The sequence below is a fragment of the Haemaphysalis longicornis genome, unplaced genomic scaffold, assembly GCF_048455015.1.
Source record: "Haemaphysalis longicornis isolate Haplotype H1 unplaced genomic scaffold, Haemaphysalis longicornis Haplotype H1 scaffold_5, whole genome shotgun sequence".
In the NCBI taxonomy this organism is placed as follows: Eukaryota; Metazoa; Arthropoda; class Arachnida; order Ixodida; family Ixodidae; genus Haemaphysalis; species Haemaphysalis longicornis.
In genome coordinates, this window is record NW_027526385.1 from 183,775,362 (window position 1) to 183,791,729 (window position 16,368).

At 49.2% G+C, this 16,368-nt stretch overlaps 2 protein-coding genes across 2 annotated transcripts in view; one reads left to right on the forward strand and one right to left on the reverse strand.

Moving 5' to 3' along the window:
* The window catches only part of LOC144138877 (uncharacterized), a 62,990-nt gene that overhangs the window by 19,579 nt on the left and 27,043 nt on the right, over positions 1–16,368 (forward strand). The window lies entirely within an intron of this gene.
* LOC144138965 (uncharacterized) lies at positions 8,800–9,927 on the reverse strand. Its single transcript, XM_077671470.1, has one exon. It carries the CDS (start codon positions 9,925–9,927, stop codon positions 8,800–8,802), a length of 1,128 nt encoding a protein of 375 aa, XP_077527596.1.

Below are 16,368 nucleotides of genomic sequence, written 5' to 3' on the forward strand. Positions count from 1 at the left end.
GTGGAATGGTTATCGATTGATTTCAAAGAATGAGTCAGTTTCACACAAACACCAGTATACTCAGCAGGTGACGAGCCTATTGTATACAGTGGGTGTACCCCAGAAGCAACACAGAACAGTATATCTGCTTTAACCCAACGAGCGTGCACTCTGACTGCTTGAACACTCCTGACACAAGCAAGAGCACACTCAATCAGCCTAGCACACACCCAACCCAGACAAATGAGTAGACTGGGTCACTCACTAATGTTTCAATACACAGCTCTTGAAACTCCTATTGTCAGCTGTTAAGAGAGGTTTTGCGTGAACTTATACAGCTTCATGGTGTTGCTACAAAGCATATCCCCGCCTATGAAAAGCACTGCCCGTAGGATTACACCACCAGCGCCCGCACGCAAAACAAACTTCGGCGCGAGCGTGCTGTTGAGCACTGTTGCGCAGTGTACATGACGCTGTCGGCGTAAATAAATGCTGCCGGCTGCTGTCTGCAACAATCTTCGTGGATGTCTAGCTTACTGCAATAAAATTTAAAATCGTGCGCGCGCTTACACGAATTGTCGCGGTCATTGCGGTGAACAGCATCACGGCAGCACATCACATACAACCAGTGGCACACAACAGTCGCCCGTACACAGCGCATCGGCGCGAGACCCTGGCCGTAGTCGTTGCCGCACCGCGAACTCCCACGGGCCACGGTCGGAACTTTTAGAAAGCAGTGGCACACAACAGTCGCCCGTACACAGAGCATCGGCGCGAGACCCTGGCCGTAGTCGTTGCCGCACCGTGAACTCCCACGTACGCACACAGAACTGACAGCTTGCTGGTTTGTCACTCCTTGGTCCATTTTGGACGATGGCGAGTACAAATGACGCTGTCAACTTCTTCAAGCACACTCACGCACACCCAAAAACAAGGACAGGCCAGCCGTCACCAACATACACATCGGGGTATGCTTGCTGCCATAATATCGCGGCACTGTGGATCTCAAACTAAGCGCAGTGCAGGTATGCTTCCGCCGGCACAAACAAATGCTTCGTGGATTTATACCTCGATTCAAGCAGTCACAAAATAGTCGCGACGTACTATAAGCCCGTGCGACTATTTTCCTCCGCATCCCTTCGCTTGAGCAACGCCGCCATGTTGTTTAGCCTGAAACCTTCTGATAGCTCTGATTGGCCAGTAGGAGGTCGGTAGGAACCAATCAGGGCGTTGGATGATGGCTGGCGAAACGCGTCATCATCGCGGTCCGGCGAAAAGTTGAAGTTGGCCAACTTGTGGCGGAGAGCGATTTTCGGCCGGAATGCACCGCGTTCCGGCCGCCGGAATGATTTTGGCCGGGACGGAACGACCCTGCCGGAGGTACCGTTTATGGGCCTTAACGCGACCGCCATTTTCTTGCATCCGCTGGACGCGGGGCGCGCGTTTGCTGCGTGACGCGCCTTGATAGATCTGGTCTCGCTAACAGTGTGGACTTGATTTGGCTTTACTTTTGATATTCATTCCTTTTCTAGGGTAGATGAACAGAAGAGTACGGTTTTGGTGAAGGGTTCTCTATTTTGAGATGATTAGCGAAGGTATGGTGTATCCCGTGTGTTTCTGTTGCGCTACATTTGATCACTATGGATTACCAACTAGCCCAGTCTACAGCTTTACTTTTGGTGAAGTAAGCGTGATGCGGCGGGGTGACGCTTCGGTACTGAGAAAGGTCGCACACCTTCTTACAACGAGCGCCGTATTTCATGATACAAAATGAAAGAACTGAAGATCCAAACCGCCACGCGTTTCATATCGGCCCGTCAGTTTGTATCAATCAAATATAAAAAGGCCGCAAAAGCATCATGAAACCTCGAACATAAACGACCCGCCGCGGTGGCTCAGTGGCTAAGGCGTTGCGCTGCTGAGCACGAGGTCGCGGGTTCGATTCCCGGCCGCGGCGGCCGCTTTTCTGATGGAGGCGAAAAGCAAAAACGCCCGTGTGTACGAGATTTCGGCGCACGATAAAGATCCCCACTTAATTTAAAGATCCCCACTTAAAGATCCCCACATTAACTTTGACCACCCCAGGTGGTCAAAATTAATCCGGAACCCTCCACTACGGCGCGCCTCATCGCCTGCGTTGCGTCGGCGCGTTAAACCCCAGAATCAATCAATCAATCGAACATAAACGCATAAAACCGTGTGTCTGGTATCTAGAAACAGCCACACAGACAAGCTGACAACAGCCCCAAATGGATTTGGCACTGCTGAGAAGCCGGGTACAGTGGTGATCTCGCTTAGGGTGAACATGGGAGCGCGTGCGCGCCGGTACCATCAGAGCAGCATACCGTCGGCCGCGCGAAGCATCGCGCATGCGCTGTGCGTGTCGAGCTGTAATTTGCTTTGAACGCTCGGATTGCGTCATCGGAGCGTCTGATCATCTTCTATGCTGTGCGTCGTCTGCTAATGGTGCCTCGCTTTATACACCGAATCATCAAACCTTGTACGAACATGCCTAATAAAAACCACAAAGTATCTTTTCCACCGTAAATTGAATCGGGGTTGTAGTGCCCTAGCTCACTTTAAGCTCTAAATTTATTTCTGACAAACATTGTGTGTATGGGCTCCATTGGTTTCAGCGGCAATTACTTAAAACAAATAAACTGCTGTTTCAATTAACGTCATGTTTTTATGGAGTCTGATTGAAGCATGCTGGCGAGTTGCGAACTTGCGATGTGACGAACCAATTGCATTGCATTGCATTCAAGCTAATGAACGGATAACCGCTCACCAAGAAACAGTTTTCTTGCGGTTTCAAGCTTCCACTTATTTTTACAGCGGCCGATTTCTCCACCGCTTCAAGCACGATGAAGTTAGCAGACGACGTTCAGACGCTCCAATATGACGCGATGCGCGCGCTAGAATTATAGCCTCGCTCTACACGCATCCCACGGTAGGCTGCTCTGATAGCACCGGCGGCCATGCGCACCCGTCTTCATCCTAAGCGAGATCACACTGCACTTACACTGCATATGCAGGAGTGGTTCGTCTGCTGCCACTTGTCCCGCTTGATCTTCACCGTCCACAGAACTTAGAAGCCGCTTTTTTGGGTCTCCAAGAAACGAAAACATCCTCCACAAATTTTTAGAGCTGTTAGAACACTGGGGAACGCAGCACCCAGGCGTTCTGCAAAGATACTTTGTGAAGAGCGCCGCTTTTCGCGCGCGTAGCACGGAGTCGGCGGGGGTGGGTTGCAAGAAAATGGCGGCGGCGCCTCCCGAGAACCGGTCTTGGCGGCGGCGACCCCTTCAAAGAGTGGCGCCACCCTCAGCGGAGCGGGCGCGCATCGAGGCACCCTAGCCGCCACACGCCTGGAGCGCCTGGAGGCGGTTTCGCGGAGACGGCGCGGGCGTCTCCCTCGCTTTCCCCATCGTGGCGGCTCGGCTGACGCAACCGCTTCGCTTCCATTCGTCGCATTTCAAATTTCGGCCAGCGAGAGTCGTGATTGGAGCGATTCAAACTTCTCGGGGCCACAACGGACTTCCGGGGGTATAAAAACCCGCCCGGAGGCACTTATCGTCGGCATTCTTCGGCGGCACTTTTCGGGGGCACCGAGTGGAGAGGTGCTATCGCCTTTGAGCGAGCCATGTAACGTTTTACAGCAAAGCTGTAAATGGCTAGGATCCAGCAGATTGTCTCCGGTCCCAGAGCGATGTAGACAGGAATCGCTAGCGAGCGTAGCGCCACGTTGCGGAGCCCACTCACATCCCCAGAATCGTAAAACTGTGCGCCACACCCCCGGGGCATGGAAAAAATCATACAAAATTAAAAAGGTCCTAGGGCCTTCATAGAGCATGCGCCGTGCTTACCATACCCGCGCTATGATAAATTTCTACCCACGATTCCAGTGTGTTTTGTGGCGTAAGCTAGACTGGCCGAGGTTGAGCAGTTTCGCTTGTGCCGTGAAGGGCCGTTCTGCGCAAGCGGGAGGGGCATTGGATTGGATTCGCTTGGCTTGGCTTGGCTTGGGCTGGATTGGATTGGATTAAAGTGGGTTGTGTTGGATTGTGTTGCGTCATGGCCGCGGCAGACTCACTGGCGCCGGCGCGTGCCCAGGTGTGCGCCTCAATTGCGCAGTAGCCAAGTCTGCCGCTGCGTCAAAGCCGCTTGATAGACTCGTGATAGGCTCGTGAAGAGGCGTGCTGAGCATGCGCGAGAAGCGGTGACTGGACAGGACTGGACTTTCAGTTAATAACCTGGAACAATGCTCAATCGCAAATTACAAACACGTGTTTTGCTTCGTGCACCCCTTGGACTGCGACCCAGTAAAACCTCACGTGGAGGCTCGGCCCCCCAGCTTTGCTGGCCATCCCTCTTCACGGGGTGGAAGAGCTCTGAATTTTGTTTACCCTTTTACAGACTGCATATAAATGTTGCTTCAACTTTTCTTCGGCTCGAGAACTTAAAGGGACACTGAAGTGAATTTGTCAAGCTCCCGTTTTTGCTTGCACTGTGTAGACTGGCTCAAATTAACACACTATTCATCGTTTATCCGGTTGACAAATCGGTAATTATTTTACAAAACGCGAAAGAAGAAAAACTACTATGCGCGGTTTGCGGCGGCCGCACCAACTAAAGGCTGTGACGTCAGGAGGGGGGGGGGGCACCGTGATTGGACGATGCCCAAGGTTAGCAATAAAAAGTTTCGGTGTCGGTTCTGTAAAACAACATGCTTGACATCTGATGGCGTTGTTGGATGGGCATTCTCGATTTCTCAATTATCGCCATACCGCGCTTCTGCCATGTTGTCGGCTGTCAAATGTCTTGGAATCGTAGGGCGGCTTGGAATCGTAGAAATCACTAGACGAGGCCTACGCAGTGGATGAACGCCCTCCGCGTCACCGCAGACTCTCAAATGCCATGCGCTTTTCCCGCATATTTGGAGCTTGCCTCACTCATGTATGTTCGTAAAAAGCTAGTTCGCACCAGGCCAAGGGTGTGCTGATTCAGGCCTGGACCCACTGCCCGCAAGCAGTCGGTGCTTGTGGCAACAGCACGCCAACGAGAACTCGCTAGCGCGTCATTGTCAGTATGCGCGCGTTCTGCGATCTCGCTCGTGGAGCAGTGAACGTTTCGGCCCAAAAACGGTGAACTCAGTTCGGAAAACATCGGCCGCATACGAAAAAATCAACTTACAAAAAAAAAAAAAAAAAACATGTAACCTCGGGGATTTGAACTTGCGACTTTCAAAACAAATTCCAGCGCCTCAGACCGCTAGGCCACGAGCCGACGCTTTTTTTTTTCTTTCATACATGGAAATTTTAGAGAGAAGTCAGCCAAGACAATTGACACACAATATAAACACTAACAGACAGAAAAGGGTAAGCCCGTCAGTCTAACAAAGGTCGGCACCAATTCAAAACTCAGGCAAGCAAACGCACGCATCCAAAAGATGCAGCCACTCTGATGGATCACTCTGCGCGACGTAAACGCTCCGTACCAACGCCGCCTGTTCCCGAAAAATGACCTTGGTCGGCCTAGGGGGTTCAGCATGCCGATCAGTCATGCGGCACTTCCACAAGCTAAACAAACCTAGGAGCACAAAAACGTCATACGGCACCCGATTAACGTCCTCAAATGGCAAGAAGCGAATGGTGTATGGGGTGATGTCAATGTCCTTTTTTAGTGTCCGTTGCAAAACGTCCCAGAAAAACACCGCGTCACGGCACAGCACAAAACAGTGGTCAATAGTTTCTGGTTGGTTGCACAAGCGGCAATTGTCTGACCAAGGGATCGACATTCCTTTGTCTCGCAGCCATGTTTTAACTGGAAGCGTTTGCGAATGAAGCTTAAAGAAAAACGTTTTAGCATTTGGCGGCACGCACATACGCTTGAAACGGTCTAAAACATTATTCGTATGGTCCCGCAAGTATGGCTGGCGATAAAGAGGCACGGGGAATAGATTATGAATTAAAGTGTTCGTCATAGCTGTCCTTGAAAGACTAAACAGGTACTCCAGAGAAAACCGCGCAGTAAGGAAATGAAAAGTATCTACAACTTCTTTTAGAAAACCCCATGGCGGCTTTTGGTTGACCTCACCCGTAGAAACAAGGAGAAACGGCAAATGGTAACTTATGCGCTCTTGAATTACAGTACGTAAAAATGGATGCTCCGCCGACTTGTAGAAGAAAAACCGAGACACAAGTTGGTGCACAAACAAATGCATTAACCCAACACCACCAGACCGTAAAGGAAGAAACAAATTATCTCTGCGCATTGGCTCCCATTCAGAACCCCACACGAAGGTAGCAAACACTCTGTGTAGAGCCTGGACTTTCGCCCGCGCACAGTGCAGTACCTGAAGCACATAAACAAGCTTTGCTACCAAGAAGACATTGCAGACTTGCGCACGGGCAAATACAGAAAGTTCTCGCCCCATCCATGCCTGCGAGGCACGCTTGACATGCGTGAGTGCTGAAGACCAGTGTGGTCCTGAGTTCCTTATTTGGTGCAAAGGCACGCCAAGGTACTCAAGCGGTGTGCTGTCCCAATTAATACCTGCAAATTTGGAAGGTTTGGTTCCCCACAGGCCAAGCCAAAACCCCTTAGTTTTCTCCATATTCATGACCGCTCCAGACACGTCACAAAACTCCTTAGTCAATGCAAGGGCTTCGTGAACACTACGCTTGTCAACACAAAAATAGGCAATGTCATCAGCATACGCAAGAACTTTAACTTCACATGACGCTAACGAAAAACCACGTACTCTTCGACTCTTTTGTATGCTAACACAAAGAGGCTCTATGTACAGTGAAAACAGTAGCGGCGATAGAGGACAGCCCTGTCTAACAGACGATCTGATCTGAACTGGCTTCGAGAGGATGCGATTGACGACAAGTTGTGTAGTGCAATTCTTGTAGCAAAGCTGAATGCCTCTATATAGCACATCACCTACATTAGCCGCTTCCAAAAGTGCAAATAAAAAGTCGTGAGACACCCGATCAAATGCTTTCGCAAGGTCAATTTGGATAAGGGCCACCTGTTCAACCGAATCAGACACGCATTCCAATATAGAACGAGCAATATGTATATTCGTTTGAATACTTCTGTTCCGAATACCGCACGTTTGGTGAGAACCAACTAAACTAGAAATTACGTGTTGAAGACGGTTAGATAAAACTTTGGCGAATATTTTATAGTCAACATTGCAGAGAGAGGTTGGCCGATAGCCCTCTACAGATCTCAGCTTGTGTTCATCCGCAGTTTTTGGTATTAACACTGTGTGCCCTAAGTAAAAGGTAGGGGGCAAAACACCGTGATCGTATGCGGCTATGAATATGCCCAAGAGGACTGGAGCGAGGATATCAGAAAACTTCTGATAAAATTCCCCGCTCAGTCCATCCGGTCCAGGGGTCTTGTTTGTCTTAAGCGAAGAGATGGCAATCTTAACCTCTTCCAGTGTAATAGGGCCGGAAACCCCGGCACACTCATCATCCGCAAGCCTTGGAAGTGCCCCAATGAGAGAATGAAAGCCACGCTCTTGACCCACAACATTGGACCCACCAAATAACCTGCTGTAATGAGCATGGAATGCACCGGCAATATCAGCTGAGTCAGTATACCTAGTACCATTATAATTAATCTCAATTATCTCCTTTGCAAGAGCCGATTGGCGCTCATCACACAGCGAACGGCGAGTGGGATAACTGTCATAAAACCTTCGTGTTCTGGACCGAATTAATGCACCGTGGTATTTTTCAGTAACATATTGCTGCAATTGTCCTTTAGTTACGCCAATTTCATCTATACTTGATCCAGGCATTGCTGCCTCCAGTTCGTGAAGGTCCACCAGTGTACGGGAAAGTTCACGAACATGAAAGCGTTTTAGAAACGCAAGACGAGCTGACTCTTCTATAGCCAAGTTTCGCACCTCTTGCTTAAAAAGATCCCAATGTTGATATAATGAAAGCTCAGCTATTGCAAAAGTGTTGTGTAAACACTACGAAATACTTCTGCAAAAGATTTCATCGGCCAATAAGGAGACGTTGAGCTTCCATAGATCCCACTGAGGCAGCACACCACGCGGCTTTGAGCTACCGAAGTAAACAGATACCATACAGTGATCGGTGAAAAAAATAGGGCGCACAGTATAGTCGGAAATCCCAGAAACTTCTTCTGCAGAAATGTAAATTCGATCCAGGCGTGCATTCGAGGTACACTGAAAGTGAGTGAAGTGCACGGAACTCCCTTTCCTCTCTCCAACATCAACAAGACCATGCTCGTGCACTAGATCAGCCAGGATGGCTGCGCTGCGGTCATATTGCACGCTAAGCCTAGAACGATCCTGCACATTACATACACAATTGAAGTCCCCCATGAGGAGGACTTTTTTTTGCGTACGTAGAAAATCCCGAACCGACAGAAAAAACGACGTACGCTCACGACAGTTCACGGGGGCGTAGAGGCAAATGACACGCCACTCAACACCTGCAATGACAAGGTCACAGCAAATAAACCGCCCCGAAGTATCGGTGCTACACGAGAGACAAGAAAACCCTATGCCCTTGCTGATGAAGACAAAGCATCCCCCAGACAAGCCTGCGGAGTGGCTAACACAAACACTGTACTGCTCTAAGAAGGGCTCTAATGCTGCCGATATGTCCTCATCTCCACAGAGCTTTGTTTCCTGAATGGCCGCAATGCTCACGTCCATCCGTTTAAGGAGGCGCAAAAGCTGGTACTGTCGTCTCCTGTTCCTCAAGCCTCTCACATTAAGTGTGGCAGCGTGCAGTGCTGTGACACTTGCCATACTGTGGGAGCATCTCACGTGTCCTTGTCACCTCCAGATAAACCACCCTTGCGGATGGCCTTGGATGACAGTACCTTTCCTGGCTTTTTGGAACCAGCCAGCGGCACAAGACCACTAGCCAGAACAGCAGCGTCGGAGGAGTCCAGTACGGTGGACGCCTGCTTTTTGCCCGCGATGGATGCCTTCTCGCCATCCACAGGAGCAGGCCTTTTCATCGGCCCGCTGCTACCACCCGGAACGTCGTCAGGCAAAGCCACAGCATCCGCCCAAGATGATGAAGCAATCTCCATGGGGCAAGTAACGGAAGCATCGTCCCTAACGTCACCGGGAGACAAGTCGCTCCTCTCATCATCGCTGGCAGGCAGTGGTACTGAAGCATGGTCTTCCTCCAAGGCGTCAATGGGAGTCGCGGAATCCATGCCAATCGGCTCCCCCTGCTCATCACTTGTCGATCCACTTATCACTTGACCAGGTGGCACCGTATGGGGCTCCACTTGCTCACTCTTCCCCGCTGCAGGATTTGTTGGCACAGCCTCGGGAGGTCCAGCCAACACTGGCTGGTTAACTTCCCCCGATGCGTCCACTACCTCCGTGACATCCATGACATGAGCGGACACATCTTCATCAGTTGGTAATTCGTGACCTTGTCGGAGCTTGTCCGCATATGTCATGACACACCTTTCTGCGGTGTGGCCATACCGACGACACTCGGTGCACCGTGGGGTACGACACTGCCGCCGTACGTGCCCAATCCTGTTGCAACGCAGACAAAGAGGTGGTCTGCCAGGGACCAGTACAAGGCACTGGCTCCCATAAATGTCCATCATGTGCGGTATGTCAGTGACCGAGACGCCATCCTTCAATGTGAGGGACACCTCCCGAGCTCCGGTCTCCATGTGGTCCATTCCTGGACACCTCCACATCTCTCTAGCAACAGACTGGGTAGTTCCGAATGGTTCCAGCGCTTCAGCAATCCTCCGGTTGTCCAAATGGCGCGGCACCCAAAGTAGCTTCATTTTGATGTTTCTCGTTTCCGGATCAAACACCATACACTTTAGTCCCTTGACGGTGATGTGCTCGAGCTGGACTAGCTTTTGCTTGACACTGTTGGAGACGCAGGTAAGCATCCAAACGTGACTCATTTGATATTGTCCGATGCACAACACATCACGGAGGTTGATAACGCGAGCCAACGCATCCCTAAAGTCAGGAGCCCGGTAAGGACGGCCTTTCAAGTCCGCATGCAGGAAACCGGTATTCAAGACAACGTTACCGGTTGGGAGACGAGGAAGAATGATCTTGTAGTTATCCATATTAGTTTCAGACGAAGTAGTACCTCGGTCAGTGACCGATGCGCTGTTTCCAGCTGAGAGCATGAAAAGACACAGCCGTTCCGAACGGCGTCTTCTTCTTCTTCCTCAGGCCACGAGCCGACGCTGACCGGTTCGGATATATAAGGTTCCTAATGTATGACCAGTTTACACTTTTATTTATTTTAAGCATTTTAAGTACTTTATGTGACTATTTGTTGTATATCACTCCTGCAGTAAGTCTCCCCCAAACTTCCACAAATCTCACGTCTAGCAATTGCATTTCTTTGACGGAAAAGCGTTCGCAGATGTGCGGTCGTGCTGCTGACCGCTGTGCTTGTTTACCCAGCGCAAAAAGTGCTTCCTGCTCCCTATACTCCGTTTCATACATCAAGTGCAACGCTGTGAAGGCTACACAAGTAGTCCACAAAGAAAGGAGGTGTATCGCTCCGCGCTGTTTTGTAGCCGAGTGGTCTAACGCGTCGCTCTGGAGAAAAGACGCTGAATTTTCAAGTACATGGGTTCGAAACCGCGTTCCGACGTTTCTTTTTTCTTTTATCACATCTTCTGCGAGTTCGATTCTAAATCTTATTTCGTTCCTAGTAACTTAAACACTACGCGCATGCGGAAATGAACTGCACGTATGGGTTCTGGATGCATACCGATGTTTGACCAGCAATTGCTATTTTGTCGCGATTCTATACCATTGTCAGCTACCTCGTTGATTCTAGCGAGAACTTTGCGTAAGAAAAACACGTTAATTCATTAATAATTTAGCACAGCTGCTCTAACCAGGGTGAATTACGAACAGGTGTTCACTTTCAGCTTTCGTTTTTGCTGTTGCCCTGACGATCCACTTCTTTATGGGCCTCTCTTAACACACTCAGCATGTTATTGAATATACCGGGCCGCCAGCAGAGCAACGGGTTCAGTTTTTACCGAAACAGTTTGGAACCGGCTTTGGCACTGCACTCTGGAGTAGCCGAAGCTCTTGGTGCGAATAACATGTGATTTGTTATTCATGGGAAAGGACAGAAAGCAGATTTCTGTACCTTAGAATACTGATTTATGGCACAGAAACGCATAATATATATTTTAAATTTCTTATTCGCCCCTTTCCAGTCCGAATATATGCAACATTTTTGTGAATTCTTGTGCGTGATTTATTTCTTCACTGCAATATTTCACCCCGGAAGCAAGAGTTATATCTTCGTTTGTGATTGGAGAAAGAGCTCTTTAAGCTAGGCCCTTATTCGCAAGACAATCATGGATAGGTCAATTGTTTTTACATAGGGAACCCTGATATGGCCCGTTTTTCTGAGTCAAGGAAATTTCTATGGTATAGGTTAATGCTGTGACAAATAACAGTACTAGCTCATGAGTTGGAGATTTGTTGCCATACATAAATGCATACAGGGGCAATACGGATTGTGTGTCATACACAAATATTCCAAGAGGAGGCTGACTTTCGCGGTTTAAAAAACAAACTTTATTTATAGAAGAGGACCTCTGGTTGATTTCCTGGTGGGTTCCGACTTCTTACTTTCCTTCCTTTCTCCCACCCAGTTTTTGCAGAGGTTATATGACTGCTCCAGCTGTATACACTTCACGACCGAACAGGACAGCACTACAATGTAATGTCTTTCATAGCACGGGTCACTTGGTGACGTTAAACTCCACAAACAAAACCACACGACGAGGAAACACAGTTTGCTTTGTCGCGGTAACAAAGCCTTTTCGGGGAATCGGCGCAGCATGAAGAAGCGCGAGCAGGCTGGATAGAAAGGTGTCCACGCTCCAGCTCTACCGGTTGACCCTGGTGAACAAAGCCGCCACTACTGACAGGACACACATTGCTGGGAAGTTCATCAACGATTACCCCTGCCCTGCCTTCGGAATTCCTTGATCGCCCGCAGGTACCTGCGGCGCCAGACAATGATGCCAAGATTCCGTATTCTCCTATCATAGGTGAAGCCCATGTCCTTCATTAACCTCCACAAGGTGGTTTTCGTGAAGTTCGGCAAGTCGTCGTCTTCATGGACAGCCTTTCGCACACTGTCTAGTGTCGGGATCTCCCTCTTGGCGTACATGCTCTTCACATTCAGACAGATGGCATGGACTGTGAAGCTGTCATGCTTGACGGTCCGCGTGCTTGATATCGTCACGTCGCGAGGACTTCTCTTTGGAGACACCAAATTCCCATGCAGACACTCCACCTTCAATTTCGCCACGGTACGGTGAGATACTCCGGTGTACTCGCTCACAACACTCAGTACTTCCTGCACAGATTTCACCGGGAAACGCACCCTGGTATGGGCGCACACATTTGCAATTACTTGCTTGGCGTTCTTTGACAACTTTGATGCGCAAACCCTCGAAAAAATACGTACAGGAGACGTGGTCGAAGCCCGAGAGCTGGACGCCATTTTTTCAACGCTGCCTCAGAGTAAACAAAAAACGGCGTTCAAGGTTGCTCGGAGAGCGAAAACCTGATACAAAAGCGACAAACATAAAATACAGACTCGCATATTTCGATCGTTTGCCCGGCAACACGGGCGTTTTTTGTCAAGCTGATGATAAATATTTATGCTTTAAGGTTGCCGGGGAAGCATTTATTGTATCTGGCGCACCGCAACCAACCCACTACTTTTGGTCGCGGAAGCACACAGCGCAAACAGGAGCGCTAGCTTTGACAGCGTTGCACCTGATGTATGAAACGGAGTATAGTTTTGCGCTGTACGGTAAAAGTTTCAGGTGATTTTATTTTCTTAGTACCTATATTGACTTCGCTGACTCTTCTCCCGCCTTCAATTGGCCTTAGATTTTCCTACTAGCGTAAAGTCAGCGAAGCGTCGCATGTGCACTTGTGCAGCGCTTGTGTGGAGCGATCCGGACTCTCAGTTTGACACAGTGTACAAACTAACAAATTAAGGTAAGGCACATTCTTTCATTCACAAAGGTGTTCTGGCTTGGTTTCAATTGAGCGAGCGAATAGCGACGACCCGCCGGCGGCAGGCGGACGAAACGCTGGGCCGACTGACTCGATCGGTAGGTCGGCTGGTCGGCGAACCGTGCAGTAGCGCAGCCATTTTCCAGCTCATCTCCTGCTGACGTCACACGAAAACGCCACAGAAAATGGGCGAGCGTAAAGAGAGAAGGACAGCATTTTCTAATTGATTTTTCTACTAAATAAATTCGCGTAAACGCGGCCAGAGTGGTCGAAACAATGCCTACGGACTCCGAACTACAATTTGCGCTACTAATCCCGCAATGTTTACAAATCACTTCAATGTCCCTTTAATCGATCTGCTCTGCGCCGCGTCGATAGCGGACGGAGCAAGGCAGCGACGCTACACCGGTGAGTCGCCACATTGGTGGCTGCGGTGAGAGGGCCCAGTCCCAACAGCGGTGACAGCGTCGGGATGGTTGATTACCAACTTTGGTGACAAGCTGGATGCGAGTCACAACATCGGGATCGTGCGGTGGGATGCCCAGTCCCAACAGCGCATGTTACACGCTCTCGGCCGCTGCCACAAATGCGCCGCTCGCTCGAAGCGCCGCGCGAGGCGCCGCCGGGTGCCGCATTCGAGAGAGAAAAAGCGCTGTGACCGAGATCGAGCTAACTGACGTTCATTGACAAAACTAGAACGCACAAGCGCCCTTGGCTATATCGACAGCAGGCGCTCGGCCGGAAGGCGTCGCGCCGGAAGTTATCCCGCACCGCTCAATTGGTCCGCTTTATTTTGTGGCCGACAGTACGCGAAGCTGCGGGCACCGGTTTACGATGTTAAAGTTCAAAAATTAACGTTAAGGCGCATGCCCCTTAAGGCCGATGCATGCCCGCGATGATGATTTATGATGAGTGCTAATGGTATCCCCTTTGTAACGGGGTAATGACAGGTCATCGTACCTTAGACTAATATATGTTTTATACGCTTAGCTTAATTCTAGCGCTGCTCTTAGGGTAGCCTCAAAGTACTTTTTTAACACGAAAGTGTTTTATTCCTGGATACACAAAGATTTCACTTACGTCATATCCGTCGCGGAAGTGACGCGAGTACAACGAAGCAAGCGGCCTGTAAAGGGTGCACCCCTGCACACAGGGTCTTCTTGCGGGGAAGCAACCTTTAGTACTAAACAGTACGTTATACTTCGGGTTGTTCGTTTTCGGGTTTTATACTTTAACAAGAAAGTGTGTTATGCCGGAATACATCAAGATTTCACTGACGTCATATCCTTCACGGAAATGACGCCTGTACACCTTTGCTGAAGCGACCCGACAGCAGGACGTCGCTCGCAAAGCACACCCGGAAGACAGCCGCCGGCCCGCAAATCATGCTCACCTGCACATTTCGCTGCACATTTCACTTTTGTGTTTTACCGAGTCCTATGACAGAGGAATGAACCACAGTTTTTTTCTGCTACAGGTGGTAGCTGTCCTAGACAATATTCCCATCTGTTTTTCGTCAACCAGTATTCGTCGCCTCGACAGGCTTGAAGTTAACTCCCTCGGTGCTACCCTTCAATCCTAGGGCTTCTGGAAGAAGGATATTTCCTTCATGTAGATTTGGATAGATACACTCACACTCCAACTAGTGCGGGAAGTTGGGCAAGTTGGTACTGGGATAACTGGGGCATGTTTTCTAGCGCGAAAAAGACGGGGACTTGAAGAAGAATACGGACGGGACACAGGCTATTCGTCCGTATTCGCCCGTCTGTATTCTTCCCCAAATCCCCGCCTCTTTTGCGCTAGAAAATATGCCCCAGTTATCACGCTCCAACACTATGCGGCGCGAAGTTTCTGTTTCTTTTCCACAGACCACGCATACCCCATCATTTCGTGTATACTTCCCCCGAAAGCTCTTAGTTCTCAAGCAACCTGCCCTGGCCTCGAAAAGCAAAGCACTGCCCTTAGAATTATCGTAGAGAAATTACCCTTTCTGGTGTCCAGAAGCAAGGCAGATAGAAACAAATAAATGGAGAAAAAAAATTAAAATAAAACATAGTTATATATGTGCAGGGCAGCATTTATTAGTTTCTATCTGCCTTGCTTCTTTTTTGGTTACCTTGGATGACTTTGATTCTCCACTGTTCTTTCCGTATTTGATTGTTAGCCTACTAGTCTCTCACTGTGCGTCTACGCTCTTGATGTCACGTACATAAAAAAACGAAGCCATGCGCACCTTCGGGTATCTCAGGACATTGAAAACGTCTACAAAAGAAATCGAACTACTAGCCTACAAAACCTATGTCCGACCAATATTAGAATATGCCTCAGTGGTCTGGGATCCTCACACACAGGACAATATCGGTAAATTAGGAAGCATACAACGAGAATCCATCCGATTTGTTAACAACAGTTATAGCTGGCGTATATCACCCAATGTGCGTTCAGAAAACGCGCAGTTAGATACTTTACTGTCGATACGGTATTATGACAAGCAAATTCTTCCATGACAAAAAAGGCATAAATAAAAAATACGTACATGGAACCAGTGGTTGCCCGTTCTACACGCTCACAACACTAAAAAAAAGACTTCCCTTGCAGAACGGATGCCCTTAAAAAATTCTTTTTTCCGAGGACCATTCGTGAGTGGAATAGGCGAAGAGCGGACATTGTGGAATGTGCGTCCCTTCAATATTTTCTATCAGCGTTAAAACAATTGTTCATTTACAACCCCATTGTTCGTTCTTTTCCTGCACTATCATGCATACGCGCAGGGCGTCGCAAAGCCTACTGCTCGTCCAGCGGCGGTTTCTAACATGCCGTTTCAAAAGCGATTAATGTGGTCAGTGTGTTGTCTTGTCGTTGAAGGCAACGACGCATCTATTCTTGTTTATCTCTCGTGTTGTGCAGTCCTGTTGTAAAATTTTGCTCCTCCCCCGCTTGATTTTGTGAGAGGTGGTGTATGGTTCGCTGGCAGTACCCCAGTGAACTGCTTTCATTAGCGTGTTCATCTATGCTGCGTCACCTGTATATTGCATCCCTCAGTCCTCCCGAGAACCCTGTTTTAAAGGTCGGCAGTATTACAGAAATAAATATTTAGCTGTTCACCAACGTTGATCCATTGCTCTCAAACACCCTCAAATCACATTTTATTCTTAGCTTCTCGAACTTGAAGCTACGCAAAGCCTATACACCCTGCACTGCCCTAAGAGGGCGCGTTCGCCCTCCTCCCGTGCCATCTACTGAGACAGCGCCTCACGATCGCAGGTTTAGTAGAGGCCGCATGATAGCTCTATCAGTGGCGTAGCCAGGAATTCATTTCGGAG

What these genes read in the sequence shown, in the direction of transcription:
- LOC144138965 (XM_077671470.1), bottom strand. Translation starts at nt 9,927, where the DNA reads ATGAGTCACGTTTGGATGCTTACCTGCGTCTCCAACAGTGTCAAGCAA.